The 18,523-nt window shown below is 43.9% G+C and overlaps 1 protein-coding gene and 1 long non-coding RNA gene across 19 annotated transcripts in view; one reads left to right on the top strand and one right to left on the bottom strand.

Annotated features, from left to right (window-relative positions):
• Positions 1 to 18,523, top strand: part of LOC114672391 (uncharacterized) — a 161,406-nt gene that overhangs the window by 134,925 nt on the left and 7,958 nt on the right. The window lies entirely within an intron of this gene.
• The window catches only part of ELAVL4 (ELAV like RNA binding protein 4), a 152,798-nt gene that overhangs the window by 1,211 nt on the left and 133,064 nt on the right, over positions 1 to 18,523 (bottom strand). For 15 of the 18 annotated variants that reach the window (NM_001258180.1, XM_015139169.3, XM_015139130.3 and 12 more), the window contains 3 exons: positions 6,707 to 6,860; positions 4,847 to 5,072; positions 3,167 to 3,205 (listed from right to left, as the gene is read on the bottom strand). In NM_001258180.1, the coding sequence (NP_001245109.1) occupies positions 3,167 to 3,205; positions 4,847 to 5,072; positions 6,707 to 6,860 (419 nt within the window). The remainder of the gene's footprint in view (positions 1 to 3,166; positions 3,206 to 4,846; positions 5,073 to 6,706; positions 6,861 to 18,523) is intronic. The other 3 variants (XM_077991702.1, XM_077991708.1, XM_077991701.1) reach the window with 1 other exon arrangement.

The following is an 18,523-nucleotide window of genomic DNA, read 5'->3' on the forward strand; positions in this document are numbered from 1 at the left end:
ACTGGCTAGGGTATGTTCATGCTGAGAGAAAGATCTAGGTCCATTTCTAAAAACCATGAGGGACTCCCAGGGCTCCCAGAGCAAGGCTCTATAATAGTTCTATCACAGTAGATGCTCAGAGCGCACCCCACCCTGACTCCACCCCACCCCAACAATAGACAATGTGCTCTTGGGGGAAAGGGTCTATTTCATTCATTCTGTGGCCCTATTTGTTTATGCAGTGGAGCACATATGGGAATCTCACAGATACAGTGACACATAGAAAATGCTCAATAAATATTTATTGGTTGAATAAGTGACTAACTTTGGCCAGTGCTTGGGAAATTTCATTTTTTTTTTTAAAGGCAGATTAGGAGATGGCCCTAAAGTGCTTAAGTCTACCATTTTTGCATTCCCTTGACCTATGGTTGTCAAAGGTTTCTTGGTGAGGATGGAGATACTTGACAATGAACAGGCATGTCTTGCTATTAAACAGATGGGTGGTTCATGTTTCATTTAGCATTTATCCAAAAGGGTTTCCCCTACAAACTCAAGCAATAATAATAAAGATGTATTACTCCTTTATGCTATGTTATCTGGAATTTATTCCTAAGCATCATTGGAGCAAGACTTCAAGTGGTTTGTGCATTTATATATCTTGAATCGCTGTACATTAGAAAAACATAAAATTGTTATTTGCCCTATTACAACTGCTTTTGTATTAGGCTTAGAAATCTTCTCAGTTTTTGTGTAATCCTGAAAAGAAAAAAATGACCCTTTAAATTCGATTCACTGTCTGATGAAATAAATCCTTGTGTGATTTGTGATGGATGCACCAGATGAAACAACTAGGTTACCAGTGCCTACAGCAGAACAATATTTGTTAATGTCTTGTTTCACATCAAAGCTTATATAGGGATTTTTTATTTTTTATTTTTGGGATGGAGTCTCACTCTGTCACCCAGGCTGGAGTGCAGTGGTGCTATCTCGGCTCACTGTAACCCCTGCCTCCCGGATTCAAGTGATTCTCGTGCCTCAGCCTCCTGAGTAGCTGGGACTACAGGCACGCACTGCCACGCCTGGCTGATAATTTTGTATTTTTAGTAGAGACGGGGTTTTGCCATGTTGGCCAGGCTGGTCTTGAACTTCTGACCTCAGGTGATCCACCCACCTGGGCCTCCCAAAGTGCTGGGATTACAGGCATGATCTTATATAGAGATTTTTGATGCTATGCACTGAATAGTTTCTTGCTTTTCATTTGGCCGGGCTTTTACTGGGGCAGATAGGAAAAGGAGAGAAAGCAAAAACTAGGGACGAGCATGGTATAAAGTGTGAGCTACAACTGTTTTTAAAAATAAGCAAATATTCTTGGAGATTTGAAAGTCCTCTTAAAGAATAGTTCTGTATCTAACTAGAATTTGGATAATCAAATGGCTACTGAATATATGCTAAATCTAACGACTCAATAGACAATATTTTTGCTATTATTCACTAAGTCAATCTTCTCTCTTGTTTAAAAACAATTAACAAGAAAAAGCCAAAAAATATTACGGTGTAGATTCTTAGAAGTGCAAATCCATGACAATTTGTAACTTGTATCATTTCTGAAGATTGTCTTTTTAATCTTCTCTCCTCCAACCAGGTGAGTTGACCCTGGTGAATTGACCTCTTTCTGTTTATAGGTGGAAAACAGCTAAGTATTTATTATAAGTCAAAGGTCAGGGCCAGCAAAGAGATTGCAAGTACAGCCCTTATCCTAGTTAGTGACAGTTAATTGCGGCATTTTGGTAGGAAGCATTCTAAGTCCAAATCTGGGTTCAATAGGAAAAGAGAATGCTATTATCAGCTAGTGATGTTTACTCTGGGTGGGGCAGTGGAGGAGGTGGCGGCAGGCCTACCACAGCTGTGTCTTCCCCTATCTTATCTATGTTATAAGCATTTCTCTTTTCATAACATTTAGCACCACCTCGCTAACATCAGAGAGGAGCAAAGGAATGAGATAGAGCTCGGAAAGATGTAAAATCCCTGGGAACAGGCATACAGTGTGCTGGAAATGTGGAGATAACTCATAGTTATCTTCATTGATGTTGGGATTGAGATTTGAGAGGCTGGTCCTCTGAAGTGAAGTCTGCAGTCAGGTTACTTCCTCTACTGTGCACCAGTTCCCAGAGTCAGGGTACTTACCATGCATGGCCAGTGAAAGAACTGGGAGTGTGATGTGGACTATTAAAGACTACATCTCTTTCCCTTGACTGTAGGAAGGGGAATTAAAGTGTGCAGCTCTACTGAGCAAGATGATGAAGACACTATGTCCCTAGCAGTGCGGTGGAGCTTATCAGAAGCACATATGGGAATCTCATGGACACAGTGACATCACACACCCAACTTTCCAAGATTCAGATTTCACACTGGGTCTGGAAAACCTTTGAATCTGCCTTCAGAGAGCCCCAAAAGCCTTGACTCTGGGCCCCCAACCCCACAAAAAGCCTTTCAGTGAAAGGAACAGCAAGTTTAAAACACACATAACATATAACCAAGGGAGGATTTATAATAACTGTTAAAACCTGTAACAAAAGAAACCCCTGGTTGAGGTGCACACAGATACACTTCATTCTCAGGATGTGCTCTGAAATGCACACTGAAGTGGGGGCAGGAGTAAGAAAGTCATCCTTGTGTTTGTTTATCCTTTGGCCAGAGCTGGTAGTCCAAAATCTAATTTTTCTACTGAAAAATCATAAGATTGTCAACCACAATTAGCAAAATGTTCTAATTCTGATTTGTTGGAATCTGCCCTCTTAACTGAATCTTGGCATTGCTAATGCAAAACAGTTTGCTCTGCAAGTTTGCAAAACCAGCCAGCAAAAGAGTCGGAGCCTTTCCCCTTAGGGGAGCCATTCAAAGGACTAGATTATTAAGAGCTTGGTAGCTGTGGCACCTGAACCATAGGAGAAGCCCACCTGCAAATAAAAGAAAAAGTGAAACACACAAATACATTTTGTGTGCCCTAAAAGAAACAAAATCAACTGAGGTCCGAAATTAAAATTAAGAATTTGACATGCTGGTGGAAGAAAAAGGAGGAATTTTTTTTTTTTTTTAAAGTAAAGTTAGTGAATTAAAAAAAAAAAAAAAATTCTAGCCCCAGTCTGTGCCAACATGGACATCTGGCAATCTGTGGAGTTTTAATTACCTCTTTACGCCATAGGCCATATTAAGCAAATTGTCCAGCCTGCAAAGAGAAGGAGGGTCTCTGGGTTAATGCCTCACAGATGGCAAGATCGCTCAATGGAACTATTAATAAGAATGCTCCATTTTCAAAGAAGAAAAGCTCAACAACTTTCCCCACTGCTTGGGAGTCTCTCCACCGGTAGTTTCCCCCTTTTCTGTCTCTAACTGCAAGTAATTCATGTTCGGGTCAATGCTAGAGTTTAAAGCAAGTGTCTAACGAGTCTCCCTTTCTTTCAAGATCTGAATTAATACCATTCCCCCCACCTCTCAGAACGTTTGTGTGGATTTTGTTTTACATTGTATGTGAAATTTTTCAAAGCGGGGCCTTCTTAAATTGTTCACCTTTTTACTATAATTAAACTTGTAAATAAAGGTCTCTGTTCCAGATTAATAATACACAGGCACACAATATGTATCGGAACGGATATTTTCTGTTAGCCTTGCTATATTAACTAAATCATCTTACTACACACATTTTTGGGAGGCAGGGGGGAGTTTGCAGGTTAAGATTTTTAAAAAGTAGCTTACTGTTTACTGCCTGATAGCACCTCCCAGCAAACTGCCATTATGCTATAATCTTCCTCACATTCAGTACCTTACTTGGGGACAAGCTATTCACACCATAGGGCAGTAGTAACCATAGTTTCCACCATTAGAAGTCTGCTGGAGAGGCTTTTACATAAATACTGCATGTGCTCTCATGCAAAATAAAAATTAGATGACTTGGACTCTTCATGAAATCATTAACCATTTCAAATTCACGGGGCATAGGAGGACACGAAAGAGGATGATTTTTCTCCTCATGTAGCCAGATGGAGCATACTATCCTAGATAGAAGGACCTACTATTTCCCACGTGAAGTTTCTCAAAGAGAAAAACATTTTCATCAAAGGGAGGCTGGGATGTGGTGTGGAATAAAATAATTGTTTAGAATTTATCATGGGTAAGTCACAAATATTTTTATCTCTTGTATAATAGAGACCAGTCAAGGTCATACTGCCTTCATGGAGAGAAACCTGTCTTTAGGAGAGTCCCAGGAGAAGGGCAATGCCCCCCTGCCCCAGGGGCTTCCTGGGAGTTGGGTACTCGAAATAAACACTAATCAGGCTTGGACAGGATCTTCCTCCCTATCTTCCCAGAATCTACTGACTTAACATAATAAGGTTAACACCTTAGACAGTCCCCCGTCCCCTGAACTCAACAGAGTTACCTGCCGAGGGAAAAGAAGACAGGAAAAACCACTCCCTCTGGCAAGGATCTGCCTTATGGTCTATTTTTAAAATTTATTAAAAGCCACTGTCCAGCCTTAAGTCTAATCTGCTGAATGTGGTCACTGATCTGTGATAAACTGTTGTTGAAACTGAACCTTCATGTTTGGTTAAATACAGAAATTTTGTTTCTACCAAAGAATCTGAAGTTTATACAGTCACAGTAGTAAATTGGAAAAGGGCTTAGAAGGGCATCTGTTCCAACTGTCTCATTTTACAGGAATGGAAACTGAGGCTTGGGGGGAGTTTTGCACACTGATTCCTGGTGGTGGAAGCTTTTACCCTTGCCCCATTTGTCAGGACCATGGGCTTCCCTGGCTCTTGCCCAGCTCTGAACCCCTGTAGCAGGGCTTCTTCCTCTTGGGCATGCCTACCTGAACCTCTGAGCCTGGTGGTGAAGCGGACCTGGGTAGCGCCGGTTGGGGGACTGGTAGAGCTGGGAGAGCAGGGCCTGGCTGGACTTCTGGCTGGGGTTGTTGGCAAACTTCACAGTAATCGGTTCCGTAGCACCGCTGGGCTTCTGGCCATTCAGCCCTTTGATGGCTTCTTCTGCCTCGATCCTCTTATCAAAGCGGATGAATCCCACCCCTCTGGACACTCCTGGGGAAAGAGAAAGAGCCTTTGTAAAGAGTGAACACACCAAACTGGTAAACATCTTCGGGAAGAGATGGGTCCGATGGATATTGTGTGAGGAGTAAACCCACCTGTGGGGCCACGGCTGAGCCCAGCTCCCTGATCTCTCTCACCCATCAAAACACATTTATCTGCATTCCTGCCATCATGGCTCTGGACTGATGCCTCTCAGCCATAGAACATAGGGATCTCTTGCATCTGGCCCCTCTGGTCCTCTACCACTGCTCTGCTCCATCCTCACCTCCCAAAAGTTACTATCACTGATCACTCACAGTCCAGTTTCTAGTCTTCTCATGTGTCCTCCACATGTAGCGAGTGTGCAATCTATTTGAAAAGTGAACTCTGACCACATCACATACTTTAAAAACATCTTCTATAGCTCTTTTGTACTTTTTAAATTTTGTACCTTGTACATAGTACCTATTCTTCACTGACTCCCATTCTAAAATGAAAAACAAACAGAACCTACAAAATACCCTTCCATGGCTCCATTCTGCACCCAGATAAACTCTAGACTTATTGGTACAAGATTCAATGCCTCTGACAATCTGGCCCCAAATTCCCTATTGAGGCTCACACCAGCCACCATGAACTGCCTGATGCTCCTTGAATAGACTGTGTTCTTCCTCGATTCCATGCCTTGGGTTATGCTCTCCTCTCCACCTAGAATGCTCTGTCCCTCCTTTTTTACTGGATACCTTTGAAACATCCTCCCAACCCCTAATCAAACATTGCCTCCTCGATGGGGCCTTCCCAGCAATTCCCACCAGGCATGGCACACCTTCCCCTGAGCTCTCAGGGGCACTTGACAGCTTCTAGCAAGTATTTGGACTCCACACTGGAGTCCTGTAAGGGTGGGGCAGTGCCTGTTCATTCTTGGTCTCCAGTGTCCCTCTGCACAATGTCTGGGGCAGAGCCAGCTTCTGTGAAGGTTTGTCTCATGAATCATATGATAAATGTGCTAAACTATTCTCAGGGGGTGAGTTCTAAATTGGAATCAAATTGGAGGTAGGCGAAAACACCTTGTCATTAAAAATGCAACCTAGAGTACCTGACATTTCTTACTGAGAGGTGGTGGCTGCCTTTCTTTATTGTAGACAAAGAACCCCAGTACCAGATCCTCAGTTCAGATCCCTGTACTGCTACTCACTAGCTTTGGGGAGTTAGATCCCCCACTTTCAATCTGTTTTCTCATGTGTGAAATGGGACAATTCCTAACTCTATAATGCCATGAGTTGGAGTTATAGCTACGCATACAGGTTATTTTCACATACAAAAGTAATGTTATTTGGTTGAGGGCTCAAAAAGACTTTGAAGGTCATACAGTTCGACTCTCAACCTGATGCCTGAATCCTTTTTACAACCCTGCCAAGTAGTTTAGCTGCTGCTAAAACAAGTCCCATGATGGAGAACTACCTCCCAAGATGGCCCATTTTAAATTTGGGCAGTTGACCGATAAGAAGTCTTTCTTCCAAGTCAAAAATCTGTCTATTCATGATCCCTATCATCTGCCTTAAGCAGCCATCAGCCTTCTGCTCTTATGAGTAACAGGGCTGATGACATTGATATACACAGAAAGAAATTACAAAGAAACACTTAACCTGTGACTTGATCAACCAGGATTCGTGAGGTGATGATACGGCCGTATTGCGAGAAAAGCTGCTCCAGTTCCTTCTGGGTCATGGTTTTGGGAAGGCCGCTAACATAGAGGTTAGCATCCCTGATTGAGGCAGAGCTCGGACGGGCATATGAGACCTAGGAAAAGGCAAGAGGAGCTAATTCCATTATAGGCAATCACCCTCAGAGTAGACGCCGAGTCCACAAACAAGATGACAGTCCCTCATCTACCGTTACAACTAATGGTGTCAGTTTAAATCACTCAGTAGTTCAGATTTTTAGCTACTCTTCTAATAGTAATGAGAACCAGGAGAACAACAATAGAGGAACAAGAGGAGAGTTGATGATAACTTAAAACAAATGCACAGATAAGGGTCTCTAAGTGCAGAACAAAATAGCTACTGTATGGCAGCTGTTAAATGCAGAGCTACCCACGCATGGAGTTCTGAAGATTTACCTCCTGGATGTGGGTGTATAGATGATTTACTGTATCCAACACATAATAATCTTTGAATAAACCAAAAAAAAAAAAAAAAACTCATGAAATTCTGCTCTGCACATTTCTCTCCTTGCCACCCTCCCTACCCCCATCCCCTTCTTCCTGAATACATAAAAGCAATCAGGTTTTCTGCAAGATTTTTTTATGTTCCATCCTTTGTGTTGCTCCAGTCTGCTCCCATGAGGTCTGCTCTTCAACGAATGACAAAGTGCTGGTGAAATAGGGCTGAATGAACATCTGCTTGCGAAACTGGATATGTGACCTTGTCGTCACATCTGCAAGGACCAGTTGCCTCTAACTTTGAAGCAGGGCAGATAAAAACCACAACAAACAAAATGGGGGCACGATGGAAAGGAGGGAGGGAAAGGGCAGTAGAGAGAGAGAAGAGAGCCTCACCAATGGTTATAATAAGTTCGACTTTGTAAATTTGTCCTCCCAGATCTCTCAACTGCTTTTTTTCCCCCAAAAAGCTAACACAGAAGTGTAAACAGATCTGAAATTCCATCTGCAAGAAGCCAAATCTGTAGCAGTACACATAAGCAAAGCAAACCCCAGCAGTCATTAATTTTAGACTTTCATTTACTTATTTATTTATTTTTTAAGAAAACAACATCAGACATTTGAAATATAATTTACAGCTAGTCTAACAAAAGCACTTTCCTGCTAAAGCTATTTCTGGGGTGGTTATGGCTCAGAATAGATGATGAAAACAGTCATTTCAGAGCACATCTGACAACGTTGGACAGGAAGAGACCTATATGCCTTAGCATTTTTCAGTTGGAAGTTTTATTTAATCCATATAACTGATTCATAAGACCTATTAAGACTGTAGGGGTGAGAGTGTGTGTGTGTGTGCACATACACACAAAAGCATGTGTGCAAAAGGAATTGAACACGTTAAACCAGACCTTTGACATTAAGACCTAAACCTCCAGCAGTAAAGTGGGCCTTGCTTCTGTGACCTTCAGGGAAGAGAATGGGTCTAGCAAAGAAGATGAAGGATGAGCAGAACCCTCATCCATGGCACTCTCCCCCTTTCCATGACAGACATGCCAGGTCCCTTTATGAGTTCCACACCTAAAAATAGATGTTGACTCAACAGATAAAATGATGTGAGTGACTAATCTGCCTCGCTGGCCTCCTCCTGCTGATGGAGTGAGGCAGCTGCCTTCAGTATCTCCATCTTCTAGAAACTCATAGGTGGGCTGGGAGGCCTCTGGAGGCTCCTTCCCAGCACATGGCTGAGAGGTAGAGGGGCCTTTATACACAGGGTCCCAGTGTGTGCATTTGGGTGTGGGCTGAAGGACTAAGAACCCCATGTGACTGTCTGGACGGGGTTTCACTCCACGGAAGGTTCTCCCACCCCTGTTTTTTAAGGGACCAAGTCTGTCAATAGCAGAACCATTTTTTGAGTAGGAGGAAGAAGTGGTAGGAGAAGGAAATAAAAACATCATAGTGATATGCCCATGGCAATGAGGGTCACCCTTGTTTCACCCTGCCAATTACTGACAAATTAATTATCTGAATGACATTTGTGCTCCCTCAAAACACAACCTACCACTTTTATGCCATTGCTCATACAGACATTTTTTTTTCTACCTACTTCCCCAAGTCCAAATCCTACTCCTCTTCAGGGCTCAGCTCAAATGACATCTTCTCTAGGCAGCTTTCTCTAATCTCACCTTCTCCTAAATAATCTCCCCAGCAGTGCTCTCAATGAACCATGGTACTTAACCTGTTTCAACCTTAACTCATCACCTCTCCATTGAGGCTGATGATCTCTTTAGGTTGTAGGTCTTGTGTGTGTGTGTGTCTTATTCAACTCTGTGGCTCTAGCTCCCAGCACATAGCCTGATACCTATCGAGTGTTCAACACCAACTGAAAAAAAAAAAAAGAATAAACACCCACAGCTCATGGGAAATGATGCTGGCATTACTGGCTCTTTGGAGTTAACTGTAGCTCTAGTAAGGTGGACCGCTGAAGAGTCAGGCACCCAGAATCCCAGCTGTGTTTCTCCACCAAGCTAAGAGCTAAGGGACAAATTTCCCATTTTCTAGTGCCTGGGGTTGGAAGGACTGAAAGAAGATTGTTTTAGGACTAGACATCACATAGAGGCCTTCTCTTAGCAAATATTTCCTCAGGATCTACTGTGAGCCAGGTACAGTGGTATGTGCTGGGAACACAGCAAGAACAAGGCATGGTCTCTTGCTGTAAAGGAACTCCAAGTCCAAAAAGGGCAACAGACAATACACAGGAGGCACTCAATAAAATGTGTTGAACAGAAGAATGGATGAGTAAACACACAGACTAATTATCACAGTGCCACAAGATGTGTGTGTTATGCCAGGGATACGTATGAGTGTGACTGAAACACAGAGGAAGGAGAGATTAATCAAAGGTTAAAAGGGCCAGGAAGGAGACAGAGCTGAGCTGAGACTGGTGGTGAGAAAGGTGGTGGTGGAGTCAGGGAATGGTGGCCTGATAATAGCCTTCCTCTGTCGTTAGGACAAATGAGGTGATGAAGATCGAGGGCTTAGCACAGTACCTGGCACCCAATAAATGCATAATGGATAGTCATGACCTTAACTCCCATTAGTTCTGCACAGTCAGAGCTAGGGTACAGAGGGAACTGGGTGAACCCTGCCAGGGAAGAGGAGCTGGCACTTGAAAGTTGGTGACACAACAAAAACCATTTCCCCTAAGTTGATTCCAACACAGGGAGAATCTCAGCCAGGGAGAATTACTGCAACACATCTCCAGAGACAGACCCTAAATCCCCAAAGGCAGCAACAAATCCCAAAGGTGAACAGCACATCAGTCATTCTATACCAAGTCTAATTCCTGTTTAGTATTTCTCACCTATATGGAACCTTAAGTCTATTGTTCTCTTAGTCCCCTGTCCATGAAACCTGTGGGGTTAGGATAGATAAAAATGACAGAAAAGAGATATTCCCACATTGAATATCCAAATGTTCATCCTAGTATCTAAAAGTTTCAACTTTCCATATAGAAGTATTAAATTCTAACTGAATGACTACAGTTGTCAGGTCCTTGGTTAGGCTGAAAGATTTCCAAAAAATTGCCAATTTTTGGCCCCTGTAGAGGGTCAGATTTGATGGCATATTAATCCTTCTGGGCCAGTGGCCTGGAGTCACAGGGCTTCCGACACTGGAGCCAGCACCCTGGAGAACCCCCCTTGCCTCAGTCAGGATCCTGTTTGCTTCATTCCTCCAGAATCTCTGAAGACAAGACTGGCATCTCTAGGCCAGCACTGACCTCCCTCTGGAACTCAGAAAGAGCTGGGAGTGAAGAAGCCACTCCTCTCTCTGGGTAGGGGTGGCTCATGGCCAGGTGACTGTGAGCAGCTGACTTTACAGATGATCTCCATGGAAGATCTGCAGTCCCTCCAAGCTCCTCAGCTCTCCTCATCCCTGGTGCTCGCAGTGTTCCCATCCTCCACCAGAAGGATGCTATAGCATCATGCTTATGATCCCTGACTGTGGGTCAGCTCCAGTACTCACTAGCTGCAGGACTTTGGGCAAGTAATTTGATCTTGGTAAGTCTCAACATCTTTGCTGGTAAAAAGGGGGTCAATCATCCTTTGATGGGTTATTGTAAGAACTGAGATAATGTATTTAATATGTCTAGCACATACCTAGAACTTAGTAGATACTTACACATATTATTATGTGATGAGTCATACAGGCTTTTGTGGGCCAGCCTGGGAATCTAGCTCCCATTGGGACATAACCTCCAATTTCACCAAAAACAAAAACAAAACATGTGGAACACTACCAGGGAATGCCTGTACAGGCACTGCCCTCCTCTGCCACCCTGGTGGGGTCTGGACCATCTTTTACCACTTAACTGACATGAATGTCCTCTAACACATTTCCACAGATCCCACTGCTTTATGCCGACAAAGTACTTTCCACTTTCCAAAGTGACTTCCCAATTCTGCTGTCAGCAAATCTCACCAAGGTGGGTAAGGCAGGCATTGTCATGCATCACAGATGGGGTATCAGGACCAGGGCTTGGGGCTGCCTCTTCCCATGCAGCACCCACAACTCCTTTTACCTGTTCATACACAGGGCTTGGCCTGGGAAGGGTGGGAAGAACCGCATGACCTGAGGAAAAATGTTCCCTGAATCATCCAGCAACACCTCACTCCTTCTCTGTCCTCCATAATACAGAAAAGGGTGAGGACATGGAAAACACAATAAAGGCACGTTGGGTGCAATGAAGGGGATAAAATGAGAGGGAAAAGGTATCCTTTTCAGCCCCAGAAAATTGCTCCTTTAGAAAAACACTGGCATTTGAAGATGGGAGTTCATTCATTCCTCCTCTTCCTAAACATCTACTGTGTGCCAGGCCCTGGGACGGGTGTTGGGAGTGTCTCTGCTTCAAGAATCCCAGTCTGGAAAGGAAAGGAAAGAAATGAAGCACTCAATACAGAGGGCTGCTTCCAACAGGGAGATACTCATTTCCTACTCCCAGTGTTTCCTTCCATGCGGAGAGAACCCTCTGCAGTAACAGACCAGGCCTATTGCTATCCCTTCACCCACTCTTCTCCACGGGAAAGGAGTGACTCCGCTGAATGGAGGCTTCAAGAAAAGAAATAGGCATGTGAGGTTCAGATGCTGCCTGCTTCTTTCCTTCTGGGAGCCAGACGCCAGCTGGAAGCAGACATTCTGTTCCAGGCTCTGTCTTATGAGGGCAGAACCCGCTCTCTGCCTGTGGGATCTAGAGCACTTGTGACAGGGTGTGTCAGTCTGTAAAAGTGTAAAGTTCAGTGTTATGGAGCCCACTGTGTCCATGCAACCCATCCAGGCCTTAATTGGCAATAAAGATGACCTTAGGATTCCATACACTTTTCTCTTTTGTCTTACTTCTCAATTGGTTTAAAACTTGGATGTGGGGCCAGGCGCGGTGGCTCAAGCCTGTAATCCCAGCACTTTGGGAGGCTGAGACGGGCGGATCATGAGGTCAGGAGATCGAGACCATTCTGGCTAACACGGTGAAACCCCGTCTCTACTAAAAAATACAAAAAAAAAAAAACACCAAAACTGGCCTGGCGAGGTGGCGGGCGCCTGTAGTCCCAGCTACTTGGGAGGCTGAGGCAGGAGAATGGCGTAAACCTGGGAGGCGGAGCTTGCAGTTAGCTGAGATTCAGACACTGCACTCCAGCCTGGGCAAACAGAGCGAGACTCCGTCTCAGAAAAAAAAAAAAAAAGAACTTGGATGTGGAAAACAGCAATGCCATTTGTTGGGCCCCTCTGGATTACAGTAATGACGTGGCCTCTATCACTGACTGGATTTTTTTCATGAGCTAGGCATTCTGTTCACAAAACTGCAAATTTCTATAACTGTGGTTCATAGTAAGTGGAGACATAGTGTCACATAAAGGTGACATACAGTGGCAATGGTGAACTCAGCAGAAAGTTATATTCCTGAAATCTGCTTCACAGAAATTTGGTGCTGGAAGTGGCCCCAAAAGTTTAGGGCAGGATCCAAGACAGCCGACCACTCAATTTATACATTTCCAAGGACAGGAAGCTCACCACCTCATGCGGCATCCTACACTATTGCTGGCCATTGTTAATTTTTTTTTTTTTTTTTTGAGACTGAGTCTTACTCTGTCACCCAGGCTGGACTGCAGTGGCACCATCTTGGCTCACTGCAACCTCTGCCTCCTGAGTTCAAGCAATTCTCGTGCCTCAGCCTCCCAAGTAGCTGGGATCACAGGCAGGCGCCACCATGCCCGGCTAATTTTGTATTTTTAGTAAAAGAGGAATTTCACCATGTTGGCCAGGCTGGTCTTGAACTCCTGACCTTAGATGATCTGCTTGCCTCAGCCTCCCAAAGTGCTGGGATTATAGGTGTGAGCCACTAGGCCCAGCCTCATTAACTGTTGAAAAGTTTTTCCTTCTACTGAGTTCACATGTGTCTCCCCTCTAGCTTCCATTCTTCTCCTATTATTATTCTAGCTTCACACCCCAGGGCCATCTTTTCTGCCTTACCACCCCTTATCCTATGGGTCTCATTGATAGGTGCTAGTTAGAGTACTGGGTAACTATATTTTGAGACAAATCACTCCAAAGAAGTTCTTGTTTATGTTTAACTGAAAGTGAGCACCTGCTCTAGAATGAAAAGACAGCAATTAAAAGCAAGTGCTTTGGGGTTGGAGAGATGTGGACTTGAAACCTGACCCTTATTAGCTAGCTGTGTGACTATGGGGTGAGTTACTTAACCTTTCTGAGCTGCATCACTTGAATACATAGTTTAGAAGCTCTGTAATAGAGCTGTTTGAGGGTTAAACAAGAAAATGCATTTAAGACTCCTAGGCACAATGCCTGGCACACAGTAAATGCTCAACAAACAATGGCTTTGATACACTTGCTATGTAATCAGGCCTTATGCTAGACACCAAGGGTGCAGAGATGAATACAACAGTCCCTGACATGTAGGACTATTAGTCTAGCAGAGGAGACACACACACACACACGCACAAACCAATCGTTTCAGAAGATCAGGCTGCAGATTTTCCCCAATCTGTTGTAACACCCTTTTCTCTGAGCGCATACAAACTCTGCAGAGCAGACAAGTCCCTGCGGAGATGAGGAGAATGGAATCAGAGAACAGATTCTGATGCTGCCAGGGCCTTCTAGGAACAAACCCTCTCAAGGACCTACAATCCCACTTCTAGGAGCAGGGACAGAAGAAAGAAGCCAACTGGTTCCTGGAAACAGCAGCTTTGATTGTGAGAATCAGTTTACCTCTGTGCCTGTGGCTATGGGCCTGTCCACAGGCAGGACAGGCATCCGCTTATGTAGCACCACTCTTTACACTTCCCCTACCTGCCACCTAATATGTGCTATTCTTTTATCAGAGGTAAAACTTGATGGTAATGGTTCTAATGAGTTCCAATTGTGCCATTTTGTGATGGGAGTCTAAACCCCTTACCTGGGCATTCAAAGCCCTCTGGAATCTGGCCTAACCTCTCATCTCCTGCCAACCCCTTCATGCACCCTATGCTCCAGTTCAAACAAAAACATGGTCACAGTTTTCTGAATATGTCCAGAAAATTTCTACTCCCATGTCTTTGTTTTGCTGTTTGTTCATCATCATGTCAAAATAAACTCCTGCCCATCTTTCTAGGCCCATACTGAATGCCACCTCCTCCATGAGGCCCAGGCACAAATGACTCTCCTCTCCTTTGACTCCACAGAAGATACAAGGCAGTATATTTCAATGGCAATAGTTACACTTACCCTACCTCCCACTGCAGGCATCTGTGATAACACCTTACCTGCCCTATGAGTCTGAGCATTCTGGTGATCTCCATAGACCCCTGCGGCATCTAGTCTCAAAGCTTTATCAGGGCAAGAGCTCAAAAAAATGCTCTCTCAAGCGAAATGAAATGTATCATATACTTTATGCTGTGGATTTTAGCTTATTTTTTAAGAGCTGACTCTGATGTGATGAAGAAGCCAGAAAGAATCATGCAGTTAAAGAGTATCTACGGATATCATAAGGGTGTCTGGCACCCAGTAGGCCAGGTAAGTATTTCTTTTAAAGAACAGAAAAGCTATGACGATAGATTCATGTGTCTTGCAACTTCTTTGAAAATATCTATCAAATTATCAAAGAGGCATACTTAGTACGTACTAAGTTCTCTCTGTCTATCTAGTGGTCTCCAGAAGGGAGAGCTGTGCTAAAGGTCTCATGGCCTGGTTAGTGGAATATCTGGTTTTGGGCTCAGGACCCCAGATTCAGTCTCTTCACTAGACTGCAACTCCTGGCTCCTGCTTTATAAAAGACTGATATGATTACTGTGGCCACCTGGAACTTTCATAATACTTTCCCTATACAAAGCTTTTTACATATGTTGCCCGAGTCTTAGTAAAATTCAGACTCATTCTTTACTGCCTTACTCATCTCTGAAACATGTAGATGGAAAAAAGTCCTTCCCTCTCCTCATGTAATGTTCACCTTAGGGATAGCACCATTCACCATCATCTTCATTCTGGGGAGCATTTCTTGAGCATCCACTGTAAGCTACAATTCCCTACAAGATATCATTAGTTCCATTTTCCAGATGACAAACTCCAGCTCAGTGAGATAAGTACTTATTCAAGGTCACACAGCTGAACTAAGAGACAAACTGGGATACAATTCCATGTTCTGGGATGTTTCCACTATGCCACACTAACCCAGACAGTGAAATAAAAGCCGTGTGCTTGGCACAAACTCTTACTTTCCCTGAAAGGTTACCAAGCCAGAAAGATCACACTATAGTTATACTGTTGGAACTGGAAGAAATCATTTTGCGGATGAGAAAACCAGTCCAGAGAGTAAAGTAAGTTGCCCAAGGTCATCCTTACCAGTTTTTGACAGAGCTGGAACTTGACTTGCCATCTGAACTCAGAGCTCTTTTGAATGGACAAAAGGGGAGAAGGAAGAGGAGTGTGGTGCTCTCTGATCACTGACAGATCAGCCATCCTGACCAGAGGCTGCATGAGCACCATGAAGAAGTGAGTCTTTAATCCTCAGGGCCACTGATGTTTTAGGCTCGCACTGTCCCACAGAATTTTCTGGGATCAGGAAAATGTTCTTTATCTGTGCCGTCTAATATAGGTAGCCATTAGCTACAAGTGGCTACTGAGCACTTCAAACATGCCTAGTATGACGAAGAAACTGAACTTTGAATTTTATTAAATTTTAATTAATTTAAATTCAAATATAAATAGCCATATATTGCTAGTGGCTACTATGCTGGACAGAGCAGTTCTATGACCAGAAATAACACAAAATTATAGCATCTCAGAGTTAGAAGGGACCTTTAGGATCATTTAGTCAGGCTCCATTGTGGGGCTGAAGTCCCTTCTGCATCATCCCTTATGAGTTCATTGGAATGCTTCTGATGATCGGAGCCTCACCACCACCCAAGGCAAACATTCTACTCTGATATCTATACAGGTTCTCTTCCCAGATTCTTGAAATATAGGATCAAACTAATGCCTCAGGATGACTGTAGAATTTTCTTTCCTAGAGAATAGAAAGCCAACTATTGTGAGGTGAATTTGTGGGTGCAGAGACTTCTTTCCCATCTTTGTCATTCACCTTTAGACAATCTTCTAAAATGTGAAGCTGAGAATGGGACATAAGACACTAGGATGGGCTGACCAGAGTGGACAGGAAAGGACCACTATTTTCTGTGATATGGAGTCCATAACTCTCCCAACACAGCCAAAGTTGTGCTGAGTTTTTTTTTGTTTGTTTTTTTGTTTGTTTTTTTTTAAGCAGCTCGCATCACACTGTTGGCTTCTTTTACACTTGTAGACAGCTAAAGCCCCCAGATCCCATTCCATGTACTTCTGAAAACCTGTGTCTTCTCAACCCATACTGGTCTAATTTCCTTTTTAGATGTGGACACAGGACACTATGAATGACCTTCAAGATACTGGGATCATATCACCTTCACTGAGCAGAGAGAAGAGGGGAACTGTATTTCCATCTCTCCAACTCCTATCCTTGTATTTGAAATTATTCACTCAAAGGAAGTGAACAGGGCATTGGGAAGCTGAGCAGCCAAATAAAATCTCCCACAAGAAAGAGAGGGTTGCTAGTACAACTGGGGTAAACGTGTCTCTGGTTTCCGCTGGCATTGCCACATGCTCTCTCTTGGCTCCCTGGGGATTCAGTGATCCAGCCGCCCCTGCTGACCTTGGCAGAGAAGCATTCTCGCCCAGGCTGTGACTCTAGCGATAATGGAGGAGGAGAGAAAATGCCTTTTTATTATTAACAAGACTGAGGGAGGCAGTCCTCATTTCTGGGTGGGGTGATATCCATCAGCAAAAAATGATCTGCTAACTCTCCGGAAAGCATTAAGAGCAGTGATAGGAGAAATAATTGCTTACGCTGAGTGCAAAGAAAAGATGCCTCAGCGGAATGGAGGCCCTTAGCAAGGCAGGTGGATGCAGGGAGGAGAGGGGAGGCGCAGCTCCCCCACGACCCCTGGCAAGAGAAAGAAGTGGGAGGGGCAAACTGGAACCTGCAAAGCTCAAGTGTGGAAAGACCCCCAGAGGCACCATTAGTGGTATTAGAAGAATAAAGTGAAAATGGAGAAGTGGTTAAGCAGCATCACAACAGGAAGAGGCGGAAATGAAGGAGCACACTCTCCTTCCCAGAGAAGGAAGGTGTTTCCTTCTGAAAAGCTTTCCCTCACACACCTTCCCCTTCTCTATGCCTGCCGCCTCCAGAACTGGGCCGCTGCCTCATGGCTAAGCATCTTTCTTATTCTCTCACCCGCTGCCTGCCTAAGTGCTAACTCTCATAGATTTGCTCAGAGTGGCAGGAGCAGCTCTTTTGCCCCTTCATCCCAGATCCAGTCCTGCAATCATTCATAATACCTGTCCTCTGGAAATATTTTATTTAAAGTCATATTTTAATCATTTGGCTAATAGCTTAATGTAATTATTAGAAAAAGGTAAGTCCCTAAGTCATTTGTGCACATATAATACAATAAAAAAAAAAGATGGAAATTGGCCGGGTGCAGTGGCTCACACCTGTAATCCCAGCACTTTGGGAGGCCAAGGTGGGCAGATCACTTGAGGTCAGGAGTTTGACACCAGCCTGGCCAACAAGGTGAAACCCTGTCTCTACTAAAAACACAAAAATTAGCAGGGCTTGGTGGCAGGTGCCTGTAATCCCAGCTACTTGGGAGGCTGAGGCACGAGAATTGCTTGAACCCAGGAGGTGGAGGTTATGGTGAGCTGGAATTGCACCACTGCACTCCTGAGCGAGACCCTATCTCAATTAAAAAAAAAAAAAGGATGGAAATATATAAAAATGTTAACACTGTTGGCTTAGGAATGGCTGATATTGCCTTCATGATATTATTCTGTAAATACCAAATTATTTACAAAGGAGCATGTTTTGCTTTAAAAATTAGTGGATAAGGCTCCTAATAGAGCTGGTGGAAACTAATGTCTAAGGTTGACGAAAACCTTCCACAGCAGCCTGTAAGCTCTGGTTTCATCTGCCAAACATTCTATGTGGCGCATCGTTGATAGATGAACTTTCTTGGAACTTTACTTTGATCAGATCTTTCGCTCACTCAAACCTTGCACAGCTCCCTATCTCCCCAACTCCAATATCAAATAGAAACCTCTGCAGCCCCATGACTGCCTCGTCCCACTGCTTTAGAGTTGGTCATTTGCATGTCTGTGTCCCCCATGAGGCAGGAGCTTCTGGAGGCAGAGCCAGCAGCAAACACTTGTCTAATCCTACTCCTCATAT

The sequence above is a fragment of the Macaca mulatta genome, chromosome 1 (assembly GCF_049350105.2).
Source record: "Macaca mulatta isolate MMU2019108-1 chromosome 1, T2T-MMU8v2.0, whole genome shotgun sequence".
NCBI classification, from domain to species: domain Eukaryota; kingdom Metazoa; phylum Chordata; class Mammalia; order Primates; family Cercopithecidae; genus Macaca; species Macaca mulatta.